General features: G+C 41.5%; 4 protein-coding genes across 4 annotated transcripts; 3 read left to right on the forward strand and 1 right to left on the reverse strand.

Moving 5' to 3' along the window:
- Nucleotides 1–870: 870 nt before the first annotated feature.
- On the forward strand, nt 871–3,476 carry EAE98_009795 (uncharacterized protein; the record flags this gene model as incomplete). Its single annotated transcript, XM_038957416.1, has 4 exons — nt 871–1,332; nt 1,401–1,525; nt 1,592–3,340; nt 3,418–3,476. The coding sequence occupies 3 exons, from the start codon at nt 871–873 to the stop codon at nt 2,166–2,168; spliced, it is 1,164 nt and encodes a 387-aa protein (XP_038806124.1). The 3' UTR covers nt 2,169–3,340; nt 3,418–3,476.
- A 328-nt stretch (nt 3,477–3,804) lies between these two features.
- Nucleotides 3,805–5,355, forward strand: EAE98_009796 (uncharacterized protein; the record flags this gene model as incomplete). Its single annotated transcript, XM_038957417.1, has 1 exon — nt 3,805–5,355. The coding sequence occupies one exon, from the start codon at nt 3,805–3,807 to the stop codon at nt 5,353–5,355; it is 1,551 nt and encodes a 516-aa protein (XP_038806125.1).
- A 2,789-nt stretch (nt 5,356–8,144) lies between these two features.
- EAE98_009797 (uncharacterized protein) lies at nt 8,145–9,335 on the reverse strand (the record flags this gene model as incomplete). The annotated part of the gene is made up of 2 exons (XM_038957418.1): nt 8,145–8,853; nt 8,947–9,335. The coding sequence occupies 2 exons, from the start codon at nt 9,333–9,335 to the stop codon at nt 8,145–8,147; spliced, it is 1,098 nt and encodes a 365-aa protein (XP_038806126.1).
- Nucleotides 9,336–12,449: 3,114 nt separating this feature from the next.
- EAE98_009798 (uncharacterized protein) lies at nt 12,450–17,214 on the forward strand. Its single transcript, XM_038957419.1, has 6 exons — nt 12,450–13,653; nt 13,856–13,872; nt 14,103–14,254; nt 14,594–15,784; nt 15,830–16,279; nt 16,330–17,214. Exons 1-6 carry the CDS (start codon nt 13,604–13,606, stop codon nt 16,354–16,356), a joined length of 1,887 nt encoding a protein of 628 aa, XP_038806127.1. The 5' UTR covers nt 12,450–13,603; the 3' UTR covers nt 16,357–17,214.
- Nucleotides 17,215–22,059: the final 4,845 nt, after the last annotated feature.

A 22,059-nucleotide genomic window follows, 5' to 3' on the forward strand; every position in this document is an offset into this window, starting at 1 on the left:
TCTTGATGCAAGGAGAACTCGGCTTCATAATCTGAGTTTTAGACCGTCAAAACAAGACATTCCAAGCAGAAAACAGTGTAGGCTGCTTGCGTGTTTATCCGAATTCTAGGTATACGTGAAGGGAAACCTCCACATCAAGATGGTATATCATCTGGTCTTCGGAAAATCGACGGCATCTTAATTCTTGGATGAAAACTATCCAAAGCCTCACGCAGAAACAATTTGGTAGACTGGTTTGATAGTACATGCCTAGGACATGAATCTTTTATCAAATTGAGATAATTAGAATACGAGGAAAATAGGTAGATACTAGCAGACAGTGGGGGTTCTCGTAGACGCCGAGCCATAAAATCTCCACCCGCCCGATTTTACCGAATCCCACTATCAAACTATCGCTGCCTAGCTGGGCTGGGTACTAATCCCGGTGTACATACTAATCATCAACTTTGACGACCTGGCTAGCAGAGCTTAAAGCTTACCTTAAATCAACAATTTAATTTGGATCCACGACCGAAGTTCCTACGGAGTATGTACCTTTTCGAAAATGAGATACATTGATAGTCTCCTTGAAAAATGTAGCATCTTTGCGCACGCAAACGCTCGTGTCAGCTGAATGTGAGTATGAGGCAAAGTGCATCTTATGCCGGGGAGGGGCATCCAATGATACCCTACTCTATGCACAAACTTGGGAAGCTCGAAAATACTTGGGGGCTACGTACCATCGTCAAGCTGACGTCAGATAGATAAATAGAACTGCAGTTCTATATGAACACACTGATAGACGAGGGACAAGTTCGTGCTGCCACAGAATATCTTCCATCAATCTAAATTTTCAGAGTCGAGGATTCCAAGGACCCGTCAAGTTTCAAAATGCCAGTAATGATCAAAGTCGCGCAGCATGCTGCAGAAGCGTTTAGGCCAAATTGGCGTGAGCAGCACCAAAATGATTACAGCACGAACGAAGCCTCGGACGAAAATCCAGATAGTTTGTTCTTGCGAGGTTTACTCCAGAATTTGGCACCGGACACTTCAAAATCCAATAGTACTGTACTACAATCGACACTTACCGAGGAGATCGCGAGCAATATTCTCCCATCTGGGAACGGTTTAGTGCATACCTGTCTTGAGGCGTATAACCATCATCGTAATCTTATCCTTCGTCCTGATGATATTTGGATCGCTATTGTGACTCAATTCTCATTCTATGTGAATAAGCATTCTGAGGAACTGCGTTCCTTCTTTGTGGCGCATGAAGGACAAAAGGAGCTAGTTGTTGAAGATAATCATTTCGACTTCACGGTTTTCACTACTAACATGGCCGATATGATCCAGGTTTGTGTAACCTTACTGCACTCTTGTATCGCGTTAAGAAATTGGTTCAGTCGTTAATTTGTAATTAGAAAAATATCGTGGATAAAAGCTTCCAGTCATGGATTTTACCAGCATTTTCGACCACGACGCATGTCGACACCATTGTATGTAGCTCAGTAATGATGAGTACCATGAAAAGGTACTTCAATTACAGGTACGTCATGGCACTTTCTGGAACCTCTTATCCTATGAGGCACCATAATGTGTATTAACCTGCTAGGTTTCAACTTGAATGTGGTATACCTACAGTCACATTACTCGGAGAGATATCAGATTGGGAAGAAATTCTTCGCCGACTGGACAAGCTTGAGTCGTTTGGGTCAGCTCACGAAGAATTGATAGAGTGGAAGGAGATGCTTACTCTGGTAATCCAAAATATGATACTAACCTTCGAAAATCCTGGAGCCATAGCCCGAGTTGATTTCTGGTCAAAAATTGCTCATATTCACAACTTAAGCGGCGGATCAACTCTATCCGGGTGGGTTACAGTTTTCTGTGCCTTCAATGAAAATGGAGTCTGGAAAGGAGACAACTGGAGATCAGGGCATGACACCGGGTCAATGAGAGAGCCTCCCAAATATCCAGTTATCAAAATTCAAGAAATACCTACTGGAAAGTGTGAGGTTAAAGTTCGGATCAGTGGAATGATGAAACTCGATGCTGTGATTGTGGCCGGCTTGGTAGGCGCTTTAGTCTCTTCTCAGAATGGGTATGAGATTCTTGACACAGTGCAACCGTACCCAGCATGGAGCATCTTCGCCCTGAACAATGATAAACGTATTCATTCAGGACGATAAGGGCTTACTACTTTTGGTATTGTTTGCCAAATGAGTTGGATTGTTGTTAAGTAGTTCTTGAAGGGTCACCAAGGGCGCGCGATATAAAGAGAGATGCGATATCAAAATGATCTTGCAGTAAATACCTGTTGTGTCACAGTACTTTATAAGTCAGTGTCATTTCCCACCAGACAGCGAAAATGCCAAATCTTGAGCCCGCTAAGAACAGAAAAGGGGTTCCAAGACCTACTTTTCGGAGGTGAACCAAAGTTCAATCTCATGATTTGATGTTGCCAACTTTGAGACATTCCTTATTCCGTAGAGCTCAGATCTATATCTTCATAAAAACCGAGAAGAGATGATGATTGAGTGTTTTGATATTGAATTATCGTCGAGGGGTATGATTTTTGATTTTTCGATTTTCTCCAAGTCCCTTCTCGGTGCTTCCAATTTTTGGCTGTGTTACTTTTGTGGAAGGATCGAAGGATTAAGAACACCCAAATCAGATCTGCAACATAAACTCAGGAGTGTGAGAAAGTCACGAGTTTCAATGGTGGTTGGTTGATTGGGGGAGCGAACTTATTGATCCGAGGTTGCTCCGAATAAAGTCTCAATTTGGACGACTTCTCTTCGACTATCATGCCAGCGTATGCTGTTTTCGGTCTTGTACAACTGTGCGATACTTTCTGGGTGCTCTCTGATTGTTGTTTTGATGGTGGCAATTATTGGTCTCACGACAGAATTCTATGCTTCCATCACCATGATACTCCTCAGCAGAACCAGATAATCTGCCACATTAGCAAGAGCGCACTCTTGTGGACTTGCCTGTTCGCTTCTCTATCCGTGGTGTCAAGTTTTACGATATCATGTTCCGGAGCATGAGGAAAAGATCGAGCTGAAGGCTGTCGGCGTGATTTAGGTCGTGATTGGTGATGGATGAAGCTCGATGATGCGGTGGTGCTAAGATATCTCATTCAAAATTGTAGAAGTGCGGATATTCTTCCTGCACCCTATTACCTTTGGAGTGACGAAAGAGTTAGGTTCCAAGATGGAAACAAGAAAGGAGAGAAAAATGACACTCAGTGGGTATTGAAAATGGCATAGAGCGGGCCAACAGTGAATCAAATCAAACTCTGTGGGTGATAAGAAAGAACAGAGGAACAACGGCGCGATAAATCAAATAAAGAGAGAACGTGAGTTATGATTCTTTCATACAGATCATCACTTGGAGAGCCAACTTGAAGTATAGAATTTAATAATTTTGACATAGAATAATCAACGAATCTCAAAGGGTAATCAAGCACAATTTCATAAAGGCAGAGAAATTCTCAATGCTCTTCTCTATGGTACGCCAATAGCAATTTCAAATGAAATTACGCGTGGTTTCGCGAAAATTCACTTCGAAGTATCGCGCGGCCGTAGCATTTTTTTACTCGCACGAATAAATATAAAGCTGCTTGGAAAATCTTCAAGTTCTTAAACATCGACACCTCCACAAACTTATTCAACAGAGGGTCGGGAGTTGCGTTTGAGCCTCCGCATCCTTCCAAGCTGTAAGGAATAAAAGGGTTTCTTTATCTTACCTCTTCTCAAGCCTTTACACATACGGAAAAAATCCTCCGCATTACCAAATATTCGATCTATATCTTCTCTCACCATGGCAACCCCAACACTCTATATCGGCAAGTCAATTACGGATGTCTTAGCTACGGAACTTCTTGTCATTGTCTGCGAATCTCTTTCCCACGAGGACTTGACCAATTTTCGATTGGCGAACAAAGTTTGTGCTGAGGTCGCGTCCAAAAACCTCGTTCAAGATTTGCATGTCAAATTCACAGAGAAAAGTTTCAATAACTTGTTGAATGTATCAAAGCAACCAAATCTTTCGAAGCATGTCAGAAGTATATCGTATGAGCCACGGACCTTGCGAACCCTTTGTAAGGACGATTACATCAATTGTATAGTCGAGGAGCTGAAACCTATGCCTCCCTTCGACGAAGAAGACTTGGACAAGGGGTATGAGCTGTACAACCACATTCGCCGGCGTGAGGTCTACTTGAAAGCGTTAGAATATAATATCGTTGCCTTCGCACTAGCTGTCCCAAACTTCCCAAACTTCAACAAGATCGTCTTGGATGACGCCGGATTACCATCTGATCAATTCATACACTCTTACGACCGCAAGGCATATCTTTGTAAGGAGATGTTCAGCCTTGAGTCGAGCCAGAGCAATACAGCCTTTAAGTACGGGAGGTTACACGCGCTATTTCTTGCTGCTAGCCTCGCTGGCGTAAAATTGACGACTTTTAGAGCCACAGCTCTACCTTTGGCATTCTTCGGCGCGACGCCAATGAGCAGTGCCGATGTGGCTCTTTCTGCCTTGCTGCATGTTCAGCATATCGACATTACCATCAAAGTCAGCTTTGAAGAATGGAACGCCCGCATCAATGGACTTGTTCCTCGCCTTACACAATTATTATCTCTCGCCTCAAACCTCGAGAGTCTTCGTATCGATTTGGGAGAACCTGAAGAAAGATCAATGACGCCAATCCCTTTGGAGGCGGTAGTCAGAGGCACTGGTAATTTTCCAAAGCTACGCAGTCTTGACCTTCGTCATTTCTCGTGCACCAAAGAATTTTTCTCAGAGTTTCTTCAAAAGCATGCGGGTACACTAGAACATTTGTCACTTGATACAACGATGATGACGAGTAATTGTCCTGGTTGGGGTAATGTTTTCAATACACTTGAAACTAATTTGAAGCTCAAGTCTTGTTATTTCACTGGTGTTTGGCATGAGGGCTGGAATATTGAAGAAGAAGACCCGACTTATCCAATAAAGCTTTCCGCATCATATACTGGAACTCGGGGAAGTTCTCTGGGCGAAGTACTACAACACCGTGTCATCAAGAAGTGTATGCCAGCGGGAGACGAATTCATAACCATGGACGAGATTTGGGCCACCGTTATGAGAGAGTCAGAGGACAGAGGATACGAAACCTATAGTGATGATAGTGCTGAGGATACCGATAGCGACGATTATTTTTATGATTACGAGGATCTTTTAGATATAGATGATTTTGGCCACTACATTAACGATGAAGACGATGGCGAAGACGATGATGAAGACGATGATGAAGACGATGATGAAGAAGATGATGAAGAAGAAGATGAAGAAGATGATGAAGACGATGAGGCTAGTCTAGATTGAGAATGCTCATTTTGAAAATTCTTGTAATGGCATGTAAATCATGGCGCTGGACATACACAAAACAAGGTTTGCATGGAGGATAACCATGATTCAGAATCATTTCCTGTCTCTTCAACATAACAAATTGTACCTTTTCTAGTTATTTTTCCATATCATGAAGATATCAAGAGTTGGCTCGCGTCAAAGAAGATGACTAGCTTTGGCTTCCCAACATAGCCCAAGATTAATATGTACAATAATCAATAAATAGCAATGCAAACTCATATTCGCTCTACTATGGTGAAACTTCATGTGTATTCGGTTATGTGTACTATTTTTCCAGGATACAATGAAGTTATTACACTGTTTGTTACTGTTACCTCAAGGTGAGCCAGTGTTTCTGATAGCCCGGACTACAATCCATTAACATTTGTAGATTCTAATTTTGAGATTCTGGAAATAGTACTTCAACATCTCACACCATTTTGATACTCGAACTACTTTCAACATCTAGAAAGAACTGAACGTTCTAAGATTTTCGATTATGAAACAGCAGTCCGCCCACACTTTTGAACATCCTAAGCTCTTCCGCATACATCAGAGTATCAAATACCTACTCACCCCCAAATTTCCCCTTATTTTATAAAATCTCCGTCCGCTTCACTGGCTTCTCGCACACACATTCATCTTACATCTCAACCTCAACGCTTCCATATCACCTATCCTTCTCCAAATGGAAGCACACCCTTCCCCTCGCATCTCCATAGAATAAATCAAGGATCAAGATTCCCACCACAAACTTTCTACTACATCAACCTTATTATTCACACTCAATTCCGCATCCATCATCACTCCAACCCGTGCTCCTCCCCATCTACCACACAAGAACTCCGCACTTGCCGTCATTCCCAGGCATTCAACTCCTCGTTCTCGATTAGCGTATCTTCGACCTCCTTTTTTACTTCTCCCACTTCTCTTTTGTAAATCCTCTTATATAATTACTGATCCACTTACTCCAATCTCCCCAGCTATCCCTCAATATTCAAATCTGCTTCTCGCATGCACTCGACTTGCTAACTCTATATTTTTCTCTCAAAGCTAAACATATCACTCATCTCTATCCTGTCTCCCCAATCGTCCCTTAATCTCCGATCTATTCTTCAAAATTCAAACTTCAAAATTCAAACCTCAAACTTCCATCATACTCCCTTCATACCTAAACCCCCATCTCTTCCCAGCCAAGTCAAGTCAAGCTAAACCCAGCCACATACTTTGCCAACTTCATACCATTCATATTCCTCATTCTTCACCATCCTTCTCTCCTTCTCTCCTTCTATTCATATACCCTTCCACCCTTCCATTCATCTATCCCTCCATCTTCCCAAAACCCCCTCCAAGCTCATCAAGTCAAAATCTATAACTACCATCCCATATTCCACATCCCTTCTTCCCAAATTCGTAATAAGTTCCAAATTTCAAAGATACAAAATTCTCACATCACAGTACTTTGTTTCCTTCACATCCCTCTATCCCCCCCTTTCCTCCCCTTCCCTACGTATCACAATATTCCCCTTCTACTCTCCTACTCTCCCATCTTACCACCCTCCCATCTTACCTACTCATCTATTCATCTACCAAAACATCAAAAAATCCACTTATCTCGCCAAAACAGAAGATAAACAACACACCTACCCCTCCATCCCTCCCCTTCCATCCCTCCCTTCCATCCCTCCCATCTTACCTACTCATCTACTCATCTACCAAAACACCAAAAAATCCACTTACCTCACCAAAACAGAAAATAAACAACACACCTACCCATCCACCAATCTATTCATCCATATATCCATCCATCTATTTACCTACTCACCTATCTCCTATCAAAACAATATAAGAAAGAAAGAAAGAAAGAAAGAAAGAAAGAAAGAAGAAAGAAAGAAAGAAAGAAAGAAAGAAAGAAAGAAAGAAAGAAAGAAAGAAAGAAAGAAAGAAAGAAAGAAAGAAAGAAAGAAAGAAAGAAAGAAAGAAAGAAAGAAAGAAAGAAAGAAAGAAAGAAAGAAAGAAAGAAAGAAAGAAAGAAAGAAAGAAAGAAAGAAAGAAAGAAACAAATCTCACAAGTACAAGAATATCAACCTCCCAATATCAACATCCCCATATCAACCTCCCCATATCAACCTCCCCATATCAACCTCCCCATATCAACATCCCCATATCAACATCCCCATATCAACTCCCATCCAATCAAAACAAACATTACAGATTAAAACAAACATCACATATCAAACCAAGAAAGAAAACACAATACCTATCGAATAGATAGATACCCAGCCAAGAACGAGATATGCGCGCTGTATAGTTCGAATTAGCTACCTACTTATTGATTATTCATATATGCACACACACATACACACACACAGAGACAGACAGAGAGAGAGAGAGACACACAGAGAGAGGTTGACTGGCTGAATTGATGGATGAAAATGGTACATGTATATATAGTGGGTATCATAGATATAATTATTTCGAATGTTCGGGTCAAGAACTGAACTGGGAGAGAGACTTAGAATACAATCAAGTCCAACAGGATGCCATCGAACCAGAGAACACAACACAATGCAATAGAACGGCCATGAAACAAAGACAAAGTACACACCCAAGTAAACAACTGCATACCTAGGTAATCACCCAAACCCAATATGCAGAGTTCAAGTATCCATACCCGATATTCCATCTGCATGCCTGCATCGAAAAGCTTTTACTCATTATTCATTCCCATTAAGAAATCATGTCATCCCCATTTTCCAACCTCATCACGAACCCCCTTTATTCTCACCATGTCCCTCAGGCACATAATTCGTTTCGCCCAACAATTCCCCCTGCTGACTCGTCATCGCCGTCTGCGTCCCGGGCTGCGGTTGCGTCGCGATACTTGGACCCGAGGGAGCGGGCGGCGGTACGTTCTTGCTGCTCGCCGCGTGTAATCTCTGATCTAAGGCTTTGAGAGCCAGGGCTCTTCTTCTTTCTGCTTCTGCTCTTGCGCCGCCGGGGGCAGTTCTTTGTGGGATATATGAGGATTCACCTCTGCTGGCCGAGACATCTGCTGCGGAGAAGGGAGTGCAGATTTTGAGGGCGACGAGGGTATTGAAGATTGAGTCTGCGAGGGAGGAGATGAGGGGTTTGAGGGGACCGGGGAAGAATTCTGCGAAGGCGAAGGTTTCGGATGCGTCGCCGCGGAGAGTGGGGGATTGGTTGGAGTCGAGATCGGGGAAGGCGGATTTGTAGAAACGAAGGTAGGTGTAGGAGGCGAGGAAAGCGTAGGAGACGAGGAAGAGGGAGGAGATGCTGAGGAGTTGGATGGCGCAGAGGGTGAGGATGGTAAGGAGATGGAGGGCGGGGAAGCGGGGGACGCGGAGAGAGAGGATGCCTTTGAAGAGGGTGACGGTGTGGGTTGGTACGAGTTGAGAAAAGGCGATTAAGAAGGAGATTTGGAGGGGGATGGTTCCGTTTATTGAGCTAAGACTTTTGCTGAGGTGTTAGTTGATTGAAGGGATAGGTAGATAGATGGATAGATGCGATTTCAAAGAGAAAAAGTATAAAATTTGAGTAACTCACGTCCAGCTCATATCACCCGTAATAGCAAAGAAAAAAACCAACGTCCCGAAAGTCAAGAGATTGGGAATGAGTGATGCGACTACAATGAACTTTGCGAATTCCCTCGATGTCCATGCCCGCTCCAGATATCTTCCTCCATAAAATAACGTCACTCCAGCGATCCCCAGCGTAAACACATTATTTTCCACCAATGTCGTTGTCAAAAACGTCCAGGGATACACAAAGGATAACTGAGGTACGAGCGAGAGGTATGGAACTACTACGTGAAGCTCTGCGGCGGTTTCCTTATTCCATTGTTTGTATCGAATTGCGGCACTCAGAATGGATTCAGATAGTAATGCGATGAGTAGTATCCTCGTCACTGGAGGAATATTTAATCTTGGTGGCATATTTAGGAATATGTAGAAATACCGTAGAAGTAATGTCAGACCCTTCCTCCTTGATAAGTAAGTCGGTAGGTATGGGAATCTGCAGTTCGAAAGTTGATGTACGATATATCAGGTATATCTTCAATAAAATAAAGCTTTGGTGATTTTCATCAAGCTTTCCCTTATTAAAAATAAAGTGTCATCAAATCCAATAAGGGTAGGATGTTAAGCACAGACCACTTCAATTGTTTCGGCCTTGTAAACCCAAAATATCCAGCCTCAAACATAAGGCTGACGCAAGAGAGAATAAGATCCGGCATGTTTTGAAAAATTGTAAGCCACGTGAAGGGTGTGAGGCTATGGAGATGTACTAAGCCCCATTAGTGACTAGCTCCAACTTACTCCGTCGATTCCTGGCCAGAAACATGCCGGGTAGAAATTCCGAAAATGTGGGCGAAGTACGATTGGCAGAAGTTCATCCAGATTGTCGATTTTTTAAAATTATTTATGCGTGTGATGGATATGGATGCAGGTTGTCAACCAACACTTTCCAAGGTTTGATGGGAAGAGAGGGGAGAGGCGGTACCGGAAAATGCAAAGAGTAAAGAAAGAATCGTGAATCGTATATGCGCAAGTAAGAATGATGGATGTGTGGTGTGGTATGGTATAGACTAATAGTGCCTAGGTGATACAGTTGGAAGTTCCACGTACCTGAATTAACTAACCCACATACTAGGGATAGCTTAGCTGCCTGGGTATGTACCCTCGTACCTATCGATAATGTGAATAGATTCGCGGTGTAGTATTGGTGTCACGGTAGAAAGGGAAAGGGAAAGGGAAAGGATGTGATGGGTTGGGTTGGTTTAATAAAAGTTATGAGGTTCTCTTCCCATCACTCGTAATATTTGGAACCCCAGGCCAGGGGAGGGATACATTTGAACTACTGCTGTGCATCATCATCACGCCTACTAGGTAGGCATCAGTATTTGGATTGATTTTTTATTATTTTCAAATTCATATTCACATTCTAGTTCTAGCGAGTCGTTCATCAATTCTCTTCTGCTGCTAACTATTTAGTTTGTTTCGCACTTCCGTCCCTTATTCTTAGTCGATCAAGAAAGATGGAGAGAAAAGCGTTGATCTTGGAGGTAAGTCACATATCTGGTATGTAGGTTGTGATCCCCGAGACCAGCGTAAAGTCGTGCGTGTAGTGTAGTAATACTGTACCTAGGTAGGAGGTAGGGACGCAGGTCGGTAGCAGATAGTATCTCGTTACAAGTCTTCATCACCAGAGAATTTGATCATCTAAATTGTCATTTATGGTCAAGAATTAATGTACTCGGTAGAGATAGGAATGAATCTTACTCGGGGATGAGACGTTGATCAACAACGGGAACAGGAACAAACTGTTGTCGTACTTCCATGGATCTTTCATCCGAGCTCAAGAGAGGGAGATATTCCAAAGTCGTGCTTTACCTGACGTGGTAGCATTTCTTCTCGAGAAACTAAAAATAATACTATATACGCCGTACGATATAATGATAGGATAATGTTAATGTATATTTATTACTGACAGGCATTTCTCTTGTCACACACACATGCTAGGTACACACACACGCACATCTTTAGTATCCATCTAACTTTCAAACAAACCGACCATCGCCGCCCCATTCCATCCCACCATCTTTATTGAAGGCAAGCAAGCAAGCAGCAAGCAAGCAAGCAAGCAAGCATTACATATCGTACGCCGTTGTACATACTAGCTACCTAGTAAAAGTAGTACACCCTACCAACCTACTAGGTACTCGAATCCAGCTCGCCTATCACTTGATGCATTCTTAAATGTACGGAAGCATCTTCAGCCAATATCTTAAGCCTTTAATGGTCTAGAAGAAAGTTCAGAAAAAGACTCCATTTCTTTAGTTCTAGCCAAGATCTCCATTCTTTAGTGTGCCCAGGTGTGATATGTAACCACCCAATTTTGACTCGAGGAAATTCCCGTTGCTTATTATTAACCAGACACCGTAGTCAGTCAAAGAGTTTTGGAAAGTTAGGGAGAAAGCCAAGTATGCTTTTACTATACTACAATATACTACACTACACTATATCATACTAATACAACCTAGGTAAATTTAGTCAGGACATTGACACCAAATCCGTCATTTTCAAGATTCGGATTTTTCTCAAATCCGAATGGTCAAATGTGGTATATGTATATGGTAATCAATCTCGCTGTCGGCTTTATCCATCATACAATCAACAAAGATTCGGAAAATTAATATCAAAGAAAGGCATCAAAGAAAGGCATCAAAGAAAGGCATCAAAGAAAGGCATCAAGGGAATGGGAAATAGGAATGGAAATGAAAATGGAAGTGAGAATGGGAATCTCCAGAGTCAGTTTCATGTATGAACATCGAAATGAAGGGGATCATTTTTCCCTCCTCTTTTCTCCATTATTTATTAATCGTCCTATCATTCGCAAGCGGTTGGTGGACTCAAGCCATAGATAGATAAATAGATAGGCAGACAGACCTTTCACATACTACTATCCTACTGTACATGCATCTCGATTTTCGATAGGGCAGACGATCACACTTCCCATTGTAAATTTGGGATCCCTTGTCATTTGTTTCTTCGGCTTGGCTTCTTCTTCTCTGTACAGTATGGTCCTGTACCGGTCTCTTTTTAGTTCTTTCGTTTCTTTTGAATCCCCGTGTCCGTCCGTCTGACCCCTGGTAGGTTTATTATAGTAAGGTGGTAGGTGGTAGGTGGGTGGGTGAGTGGTACATGATCTCCAGACAGATAGGTTGGATGCTTTTTGACACGTCTTGGATGGGATCAATGATAAAGGATTGTACGGTAGTATCTATGGTATCGTAGCACCGCACTGTATGTATAGATTGGATTCCCGAGTAGATCGTGATCTTAGATGTGGATGTGGACATGGAAATGGATATGGAAATGGATATGGAAATGGATATGGAAATGGATATGGAAATGGATATAGAAATGGATATAGAAATGGATATAGAAATGGATATGGAAATGGATATGGAAATGGATATGGATATGGATATGGATACCCGTGGACGGATGGATGTGAATGTGAATGTGAATGTGGATGTGGATGAAGTAAAGTATAAATGTTCCTTGACTGCCATGCCATGACTTTCATTGCCGTTTTTGAGGGGGCTGCTTGTCATGCGCAGACCTGACTACTTGTAGCCTGAGGCACTCTAGAAATAATCCATGCCACCGCTTCCATTGATCTCAAACCCTCTCTTTGCCTTTGTGATGAACATGCCGCAATGGTAGAAGCACAAGCACACGCAACCAACGGATGAGAATCACATCTGTGACGATAGTAAATACCATCTTCGAGATGAGATGTTCAATTCACTTTCTTCACATGCTCATATATGATCTATTTATCTGAGCATTTCACGCATACAGCACATACATATTTATTCTTTCCCTCTCTCCCTCTCCATCATCACTTCTGACCTCACTCGGCCCATCATTCACATGGATAGCATTCGTGATCGCTTCCAATCCCAGCGTCACAATACTTGGTCCTGAAGGGTCATACAATTTCATCTTTTCGACACAGAGGAAAAGAAATACCTACTCGGGACTAGTCCGTGCTCAATGGGGACTAGCCGACTTGAATAAGATCGTCCCTATTGCACTTTCATACCCTTTTTTTACTTTTATCCAATGATTCCTCCTCCCCTGCTTGAATTCTTTTGGATCTCTACCCACTTCCCAGCCAATCATCGCTCGTCTCTGGCTTTTTTAATATCGTCCTTAGCTTCTAGCTACAAGCCGGCAAGTTGCAACGAACAAGTCTCTTTTCCATCCATTCCTCAATCTCGAATTCAACACAGCCCGCAAAAAAAAACATAACTACAACAACATAAAATCCATTTTACATACATCGACAACATCACCACCACCATCTCAACAATTGAAATTCACGGTCCTTACAAGATACCATCCAGCGCGCAAATCATCATACATTTCAACCCCACGATACCACCGCATTCCATTCGATCCCATTCAATTCAATACCCCAAATCCGATAGAGATACCCCATACCTCAAATTTCGCTTTTTCCACTGTACTGTACTTGAATTCAATATACATCAACCTCTGAAGCTACACCATCACGAATCAGACCTCTTTTTGATCATCACCATATCAAATCGAAGAAACATCGATACAACCACAGCAGCCATAACCACAGCGACAACAACGTCTGGCCTTCCTCGAAGACGAACGAAATAGCAATGACGAAGGAAACTTTAACCTCGGACAAGGTGAACTATATCATTTGGAAGTACGTGTTTCCCTCGTGATCTATCCATTCGGGCTTTCTCTCTCTCGTTCACACACACATATAACATACATATACGTACACAATACATACACACATTCTCTCTCTCTCTCTCTCTCTCTCTCTCTCTTTCTCTAAATCCAGGTACGGAGCGGCTTTGAGATTACATTTCGCTAACAGCAATTTATTGTACTTTGTACTATAGATATTTAATAGAATCAGGTATGTACAAGTACATTGAAGAAGAGAAAAGATAAGGAAAGGAAAGGGCAAGAAGGATAAGGATGTGGATGAGGATGAAGATGAAGATGATATATTCAAAATCCTCATTCAATCTTTTTCCTAATTATCTTGGGTTCTTGAAGCCTGAGGTAATCCAAAGATGGTAGTTGAGGGGAATTATTGTATGAAGAATCATTGAACTGATCAAAATTCTTTCGTCTCTCTTGCAGGTTACGAAGGAGCGGCTCGTCACCTTTCAAAAGAGTGGGACGTTCAACAACCAGATTTATTACCATTTGCGCCCCATGTCGGAAAGCATGCACTAGTCTCCGTTCTAAACAAAGGTCTTCTTTATGATGCATATAACAGAGAAGCATCAAGGGTATGTTGAAATCGTTACCTTTTCTATTTTTATTTGATATAGTTTTTGATGCCATCACACATGATTTCTTTTTTGGGTTTTGGTTTCGGTTTTGGTGACTTTGATTTTAAATCTTTCATTTGACAAAAAATCACTCTCATTCATCCCTCAATTCATGCCTCTTCACTCACACTTCACTTGATGAATCTTTGACACTTCATTCCACACTCCACTCCACTCCACTTCACTTCATACTTTATCTTTCTTTCATACATCTCCTCTCCCAAGACCCTTTACTATTTAATTGGTTGGATATATATCAACTACAGATACTCTTTTCAATTAACACCCTTCTTTTAGGCATTCCGTCAACATCAAGGACGCTCTCAAGATGTTTCAGATTCAGAAATACCAATGGGTGTTTTTGGTCCCTTGGAAATAGCAAACAGAACTATTCCCATCATCACATCACCTCAAGAATCCCTCAACAACAATGAGGATTTGGAAATTGCTCGGAAACATCAACTAGAAGAAGAATCAATTTCAAATTCAAATGGTCCACCAGGAAAGAAACCACGACTTACCAATGGTTATGAAAATGGTATTTCAAATGGAACCACAAACGGAAATGGAAGCTCAAATTACTACGATTCGGCTTCAACGCCCATGGAAATTGATGTTGATCAAAATGGTGATGGTCACGCTTATCCCTCACCAGAGCAACTGCCATCACCAGTCACTGCCACCATTGGACCCGAAAGGGGTACCCAGTCCGAGAAAGTCACAAATCTCAAAACCGAAACGTTGTACCTAGACTTATTGGATGACAATGTATCAAAATCGACCGTATTATATCGTTGCGAATGGAATCCAAAGCTACCAAATCTCTTGGCCGCGGGGGGTACTGAATCATTAGCTCGAATGTGGGATCTATCAAGTACGGTCGCCGATCATATCAATGGAAGTAATAACCCTAATGCTTCAGGCATGAATACGAATGGGATTGTTCCACCGTGTATTCCTCTTCTCCAGCCTCTCGCGCCTCAACCGACAATGGTCAATGAAGTTACCTGGTCTTCGGATGGAACCCATATTCTTGTTTCGAGTGAGGAACCTGATGGAACCGCAACTGTTACTGTTTGGACTGCTAAGGGTCAACTATTGCACACCTCTAGTCCAATGGAAGGTCCAGTCGTTTCTTTAAAGTGGAACTTCTCGAATACATTATTTTTGACAGTTTCTCCAATTACACTTAAAGGGCTTTCTACACCAGCATCAACCTTGACGGTCACTTCGATGTCCGACTTTACAACAATACAACATACAATACCATCGATGCCAATTTTCGAATCCCCGCTTGAAGGTCTATGGATGAGTGATGAGGATTTCATGGCTTACGGAAATGAATTTCTACAGATATTTCGATACGCGGATGGAAAGATCAAATATTTGACGAAATATGAACATCGTGACGATCATCGTGTAACGCATGCTACTTTCGACAGGGAATCAAAGTTACTTGCTACTGGTAGTCAAAGTGGTATGATTGATGTAGGTACTTTCACTGTTAAGCTTGTTCATTACTAATATTCTTAGATATGGGATGAGAAAGGTCGTTCTCGAACATTCAATGCTCATACCGGACCGATTACTTCCCTTGAATGGCAACCATTGCCTCCATCTGATTCGGAGGGTGAAAGCAGTGAAAGCAATGAAAGGTTGTTGGCTTCATCTAGTGAAGATGGCGCCGTTAGCATTTGGAATGCCAAATCTTTGGAGCCAAAGCAAAAATGTTCAATGACAATTGACTCGACTAGTGTTTTCAAGGTTAAATTCACTCCAGATGGCGCATTCATTGCTGGTGCGACTAGTGATCGAGTTTTTATTTGGAAAGTCGACGATGCTTACTTTCCTCGAGCAACTTGGAATAGACCACCTGGAAATGGCTGGCAAACACCACAATCAACTGAGTCAAATGGAGAAGATGAACACGCTTTGAGTTGGGATGCACATGGTCAAAAATTGGCTTATGGTTGCAATAGTGTGGTATGTATCTTGTGTGTTGTTGTTCAAACGAATACTAATGGTTTGTATAGTTGGCAATCATCAATTTTAAACGCTGATCCTGGAATTACCTGTCGGTACAATACAAGAAAATGAAAAGCGTTGACTTTTAAAATAATTCCCTGTCACTTTGAAGACAACAGGAGATGACAAGAGACACCGAGTGAAGTTCCTCATTATTCAGCATGATGGAGTAGGCAAAAAGTGTTTCTTTCCGTCACAAAAGAGGTATTGAAATGATCATGAATAGATCATACATCCCATCGTATCTACTATAGTAGAGAATCGTCAAAGAAAATACGAAGTTGCGAAGCATGAACATTGGAACGGAGTCTAGAGCTGCAAAAAGATAAGACAAAGCAACATTTGATACTGACGATCGCGACACAAAGAAATCCATTACACCTGGGTTGACCGTATTGGATGCATGAGAGGGAAAGATACGATTGATGATTTTAAATGTGTATCATAGAAATGTTAGAGAATTGGGTGTCGGGCGTATTGCACATTGAAAGAATTGGGAGTTTGGGATGATAGGATTGGATAGTATGTCTTGAGGGGATTGGGATGGCATGGGTTTGGATTGGAGTGGAGATCAAAATCAGGGTGGTGAAAGTGCTTCTGCTTATGTGTAGATTATAATTCATGGATGGGAGAGTGAGGTGAAGGATGAGAGAGAGGGTGAGAGCTTGTGATTGAGAGATTGAGAGGAAGTGGAGTTGGAAATGAAGAAGAGGGCGGTGGATTGTATAGCGATGGGTTACGAGGTGACCTGCGGGGATGTAGGAGGAGGAGAGAATAGGTGATGAGGGGAGGAGAAGGAAAGAGAAGATAAAGAAGGATTGGAGATGGAGAGGAATCACTCGAAATCAAAAGCAATTCGAAATCAAGAATCAAGAATGAAAAATGATATAGCATGACCTGAATGTGTTTCGGTGAGACTCGAGAGTGATAATCTGTTGTTTGCTTGCGAGGGGTGAGTGTGATTGTGAGGATTGCGAAGGTATGATTGTAATATTAGATGGGTAGATATCTATGATCTTGATAGTAGAGTGAGGGTAAGATAATCTACCTAATGATGTGTTGTGTTGTGTTGTGTGGATTTGAATTGAATAGGTAGGGTTGAATGGTATCGTGTTGTATCGTATCCTATTGTATCGTATCCTATTGTATCGTATCCTATTGTATCGTATCCTATTGTATCGTATAATATCCTATTGTATAATATTACTATAGGAATGAGAGAAAGTATATTTAATATATTTAATATAATTTATATAATATAATATAGGAGTATGAAAGCTTAGCTTAGCTTAGCTTTAATTACTTAGTAGTGGGTGAGGTAGATGAAGGAAATGAAGGAGATGAAGGAGATGAGGGAGATGAAGGAGATGAAGGAGATGAAGGAGATAAGGGAGATGAGGGAGATGAGGGAGATGAGGGAGATGAGGGAGCTGAGGGAGATGAGGGAGATGAGGGAGATGAGGGAGATGAAGGAGATGAAAGAGATGAGGGAGATGAGATGTTGATGGGAATCTGGGGTTGGAAACTGGGGTTGGTAGGGCTAGGGAGGGGTAAGGGGGGAGGGGGAGGGGTGAGTGTGTAGGAAGTAGGTAGGTAGGTAGATAGGTAGGTATCTGGGGGAAGGGGTCTGGAGGAGGGGGTCTGAGTAGTAGGTAGTAGGTAGGGGAAATATGGGGGGATTTGGGGTTGGAGTTGGGATGTAATGTGAGGATATGAATGTGAGGATGTTGATGTGATGGGATATAGTATATATATATATATATATATTCATTTATTATATGTTTATCTATTATATGTTTATTTATTATCTGCTTATTTATTATATACTTAGTTTATATACTATGTATATACTTATTTATTATTACTTATTATATATATTTATCTATTATTTAAACTCTTCTTTTTGATTTCTTTTTGATTTCTTTTTGATTTCTTTTATAGAGATAAATAGATAGGTATATAGGTATGTAGGTATATAAATATATTAAGGATATTAAGGATATTTCTATTTCTATTTCTATTTCTATTTCTATTTCTATTTCTATTTCTATTTCTATTTCTATTTCTATTTCTATTTCTATTTCTATTTCTATTTCTATTTCTATTTCTATTTCTATTTCTATTTCTATTTCTATTTCTACTAGATATACTTAAGTAGTATTCTAAATATAATTATATTATATCTATTTATATCTTTTTAGTACATTCTCTCGATAAGAATTTATAGCTATTTGATAGTGATCTGATTTTTAAAGTATTTTATATGAAAATACTATCTAGTAGTTAATATTATTACCTAGGTAGTTTCTATCTTTTGATAAGACTAATTTGAAAATAGATATTAGAGATGTAGAAATTTAGATTATAGAAAGGTTAACTAAGATATAAGTAATAAGAACGATGAGGGTTATAGAGGAGTTAATAGCGACACGTGTAAACGAAGATGAGATCAAGACCATTCAAGTGTGTGGAGGCACGTGATAATCACATGCGTAGAAATGTGAGTATCGGAGGGATGTGATCTAGAATTCTGCATCATTCTGCAAAGATTTGTACAATTACATTCAAAGAATGAACACAGCCATCTCCCACATCTCATACTGACCAGAAGAAAACACGTGAGCAAATCCCCCAGCCCAGTCCAGTACGCAGACCAAACTCACCTAACCCATCTCCCACCCACTCCTGGACAACACAAAGTTTACAAAGACACCCAAGCCAAGAAATTTTAGCACCGAGAGAAAAAAAAACCGGATCCAGTCACCCAAGCACCAACCAGCCATGTCTCACCTATCTTACCGGCACGTCCAACCATTGATTCCGATAATCCCGATCGTATGATCGTAATCTTGGGAGTTTGTGCGCACGCTCGTTGTGGATGGTTGTGGTGTTGTGTTTGAGGATGAGGATGAGGATGAGGATGTGCAGATTTGTGTTTTTTTTTTGTGCTTGGATTTTCTTTTATGAAAGGGATGGGATGGGAGGGAAGGTTAATGAAGAGCGAGGTTTTGGGGTGAGGTAGGCTAGGGTAGGGTGTGATATGTATGTATGTATGGTTTTGGTGTGGTGTATTTAGGGTGTGACATAATTAGATGAGAGATGAGATTGTGGGATTGTGAGATTAGCTGTTAGTGAGATTTTGAGATCGCGTGGATATGGATGAGGATGAGAATGAGGATGACTTTTGGTTTTATGATGAATTTGGAGCTGAGTTAATAAGGAATGATGAAAGGGAATGGAATGGAATGGATGGAAGATTTTACCTTGTACGTGTACGAATGTAAGGCGAGAAGGAGAGAGGAATGTTCAAAGATACGATAACCGAGTTAGTAGGCAAGCAGGAAAAGCCAAGGCTAGATGTGATGCTATTGTAAGAAAGTTAAGCCACTCAAGCCACTTTCCGTTTTTTACTGGCAGTTGTGGCTGATAAACCACGGGAATATGCGTGTGATGAAAAAAAAGCCACGTCAAGTTACAATTGGGGGCCAAGCGGCATGTGACGATCGAAAGCCAATTTAGATTGAGGCGAATACTTATGTGTTGTGCAGGGTGAGTTTGTGGTTTGCGGTTATAAAAAGAGGGGAAGAGTTTGAAGGAGATAACGGGAAACGGGGGATCGTGAAGTTACCAATGCCTTTTTTTGGTTCATGGTGTGGTTGAATCGAAGGGAAAGAATGTAATTGAATCGTTGGTGATTGCGGGGGATAAATTGGTGGTGCAGGACTGGAGTTGGTCTTGCTTGCATGGCATGACATGACATGACATAACATGACATATAAGCGAATGAAACGGATGAAAAGGGAGAGTGTTATGGACAGTTTGCTAAATGTGTCTGATCGATTGATTGTTGAGGATTGTTGAGAGCAATACATGGGAGAGGCGGTTAGGAATCGAGAAGAAGAAAAGAGTGATGATGAAGCACATGAGTTCAGTAGATGTATCATGTTTGTGACTTAGGTTGTGGTATGGACATGCAGATGGGCTGCGCTTCTGTAGGAGATGCATGTGCGACGGCTTAGTGCAGGGGAGGAAGTACCTACTGTACTGTAACGTACACTGGACATGCGTGAGGCGATTGGAATTGGGGTGTGATGTGATGTGATGTGCGGAAAGAAGAGAATGAGTTGAATCGATGGATAGATGAATAGATGGATGTATTACTAAGTGTATTCTTACATAGGTACTTGAAAGATGACGAGTTGGCAAGAAACTCAACCCGATAACAAACACAAGGCGAACAGGATTTCGAGGTGGGTATTCGTCATCAAGCTTCTATCAAATCTTACAACGTGGAAACGTGGTTGTGGGGAGGAAAGGTAAAGTTTGGAAGAGATTTTTAGAATGTTCTCGAGTTGAACAACGGATTGGGTTGATCAAAAGTCAGTCTAGTGAAAGGAGGGAATGGGTTGTCATTTGAAACAACCTTAAATACGATACGACGTGCAAACAACTCGGAATGTGTGAAGTGGGTGAGGGTAAGATATGATCCTGACTCATGGAAACTTGTATTTTATGGTTTCAATTTCTTGAGTGAAGTGCGTAAATCCTCCGTACCTACATGACAAAAGAGCATTTGATGCTCCGTGTAATTATCATGTACCGCCCGGAAGAATAAGGTAATAATGCCGGTTGGGGGCGCTGTCCGCACGGCTGCACTGCGGTTGACGGCTGTCAGATGTATTTCTTAATTGAGATGGTGAGCCGAAATAGACCGAGGAGGGGAATAGGGGGTGTGATTTGATGTGGCTTTGGGTGGTTTCGGGGTACTGGATGGCTTAGGTGGGTATCCGAATTGTGTCGTAGATGCTAAACTGCATTGAGGAGATAGAATCGCAATAAATCGTGTAGATTTGTAAATCTAGTGGAATGAATGTTCGACTTTGAATGGGGAATTCAAATTGGGATGATTGTTTAGATTTACCTGACTACGATGTCATCTAATAAACTCTATTGTTGACTACTACCTCAACCATTGGATCTACCCGGGAAATGTTATTCCTTCTTTTGTGACTTGTCCTTAATCAAGTAATCAAACGTGATAGGACTAAACTACGAAAAGGAAAGGGAATGTTCACCGTTTATGATAACTAACCGGGATTTCGATGGTGGTTAGTGTTGCATACATACTTAGATACACTTGGGTTCTGCACAGGCGAAAGATGTACAAGAGTGTGGGTGGGTGGTGGCACTGAGTGGGTGAGATCCTGGTTCCATATCGAGTTTTGTCGTACAGTTTGAGGAGTGAGCATGAATTAGTTGACGGCAACTCATTGGCCTTGTCAAATTATGAATGCTTTGGATGCAACTGGACAACTGGGCAACACACCCTTTTTCTCACATGTCTTATAGGTAATTCGTAATGTACCTAGTATCTCATTAGTATCTTAGCATCTACCATCCTGGTATCTGCCAGATGAACATGGGCTTAATTAATTCCGAGAGGATTGATTGAGGCTGTGATACACACACAATATCTTACCTACCGTGCGCATCTACCACATCAATGCATGACCCTCTCTTGTGGTGGATTGTGGTTAAGACCGCCGCACCATCCCCCCATATCTTCTATGAACGGATGAAGATCATGTTTCCTTTCGTTTTGCAAACCCAAAGTCAAAGAATACTTATTCAACGCCTCTCGCCGCCTCCAAATGTTTGACCAACACATGGCTGAAGAATATCATGCTTCCGTTCTCTCAATCATGATATCCCAAAGGCCTTTTGCATCAGCGGCTTTG

This window comes from Botrytis deweyae, assembly GCF_014898535.1.
Source record: "Botrytis deweyae strain B1 chromosome Unknown BDEW_031, whole genome shotgun sequence".
Lineage (NCBI taxonomy): Eukaryota > Fungi > Ascomycota > Leotiomycetes > Helotiales > Sclerotiniaceae > Botrytis > Botrytis deweyae.

Bases quoted from the DNA above. Each gene is read 5' to 3' on its own strand.
- EAE98_009798 (XM_038957419.1), top strand. From the start codon at position 13,604: ATGACGAAGGAAACTTTAACCTCGGACAAGGTGAACTATATCATTTGG. The intron at 15,785-15,829 runs GTAGGTACTTTC...TAATATTCTTAG, and splicing joins GTCAAAGTGGTATGATTGAT to ATATGGGATGAGAAAGGTCG. The intron at 16,280-16,329 runs GTATGTATCTTG...TGGTTTGTATAG, and splicing joins CTTATGGTTGCAATAGTGTG to TTGGCAATCATCAATTTTAA.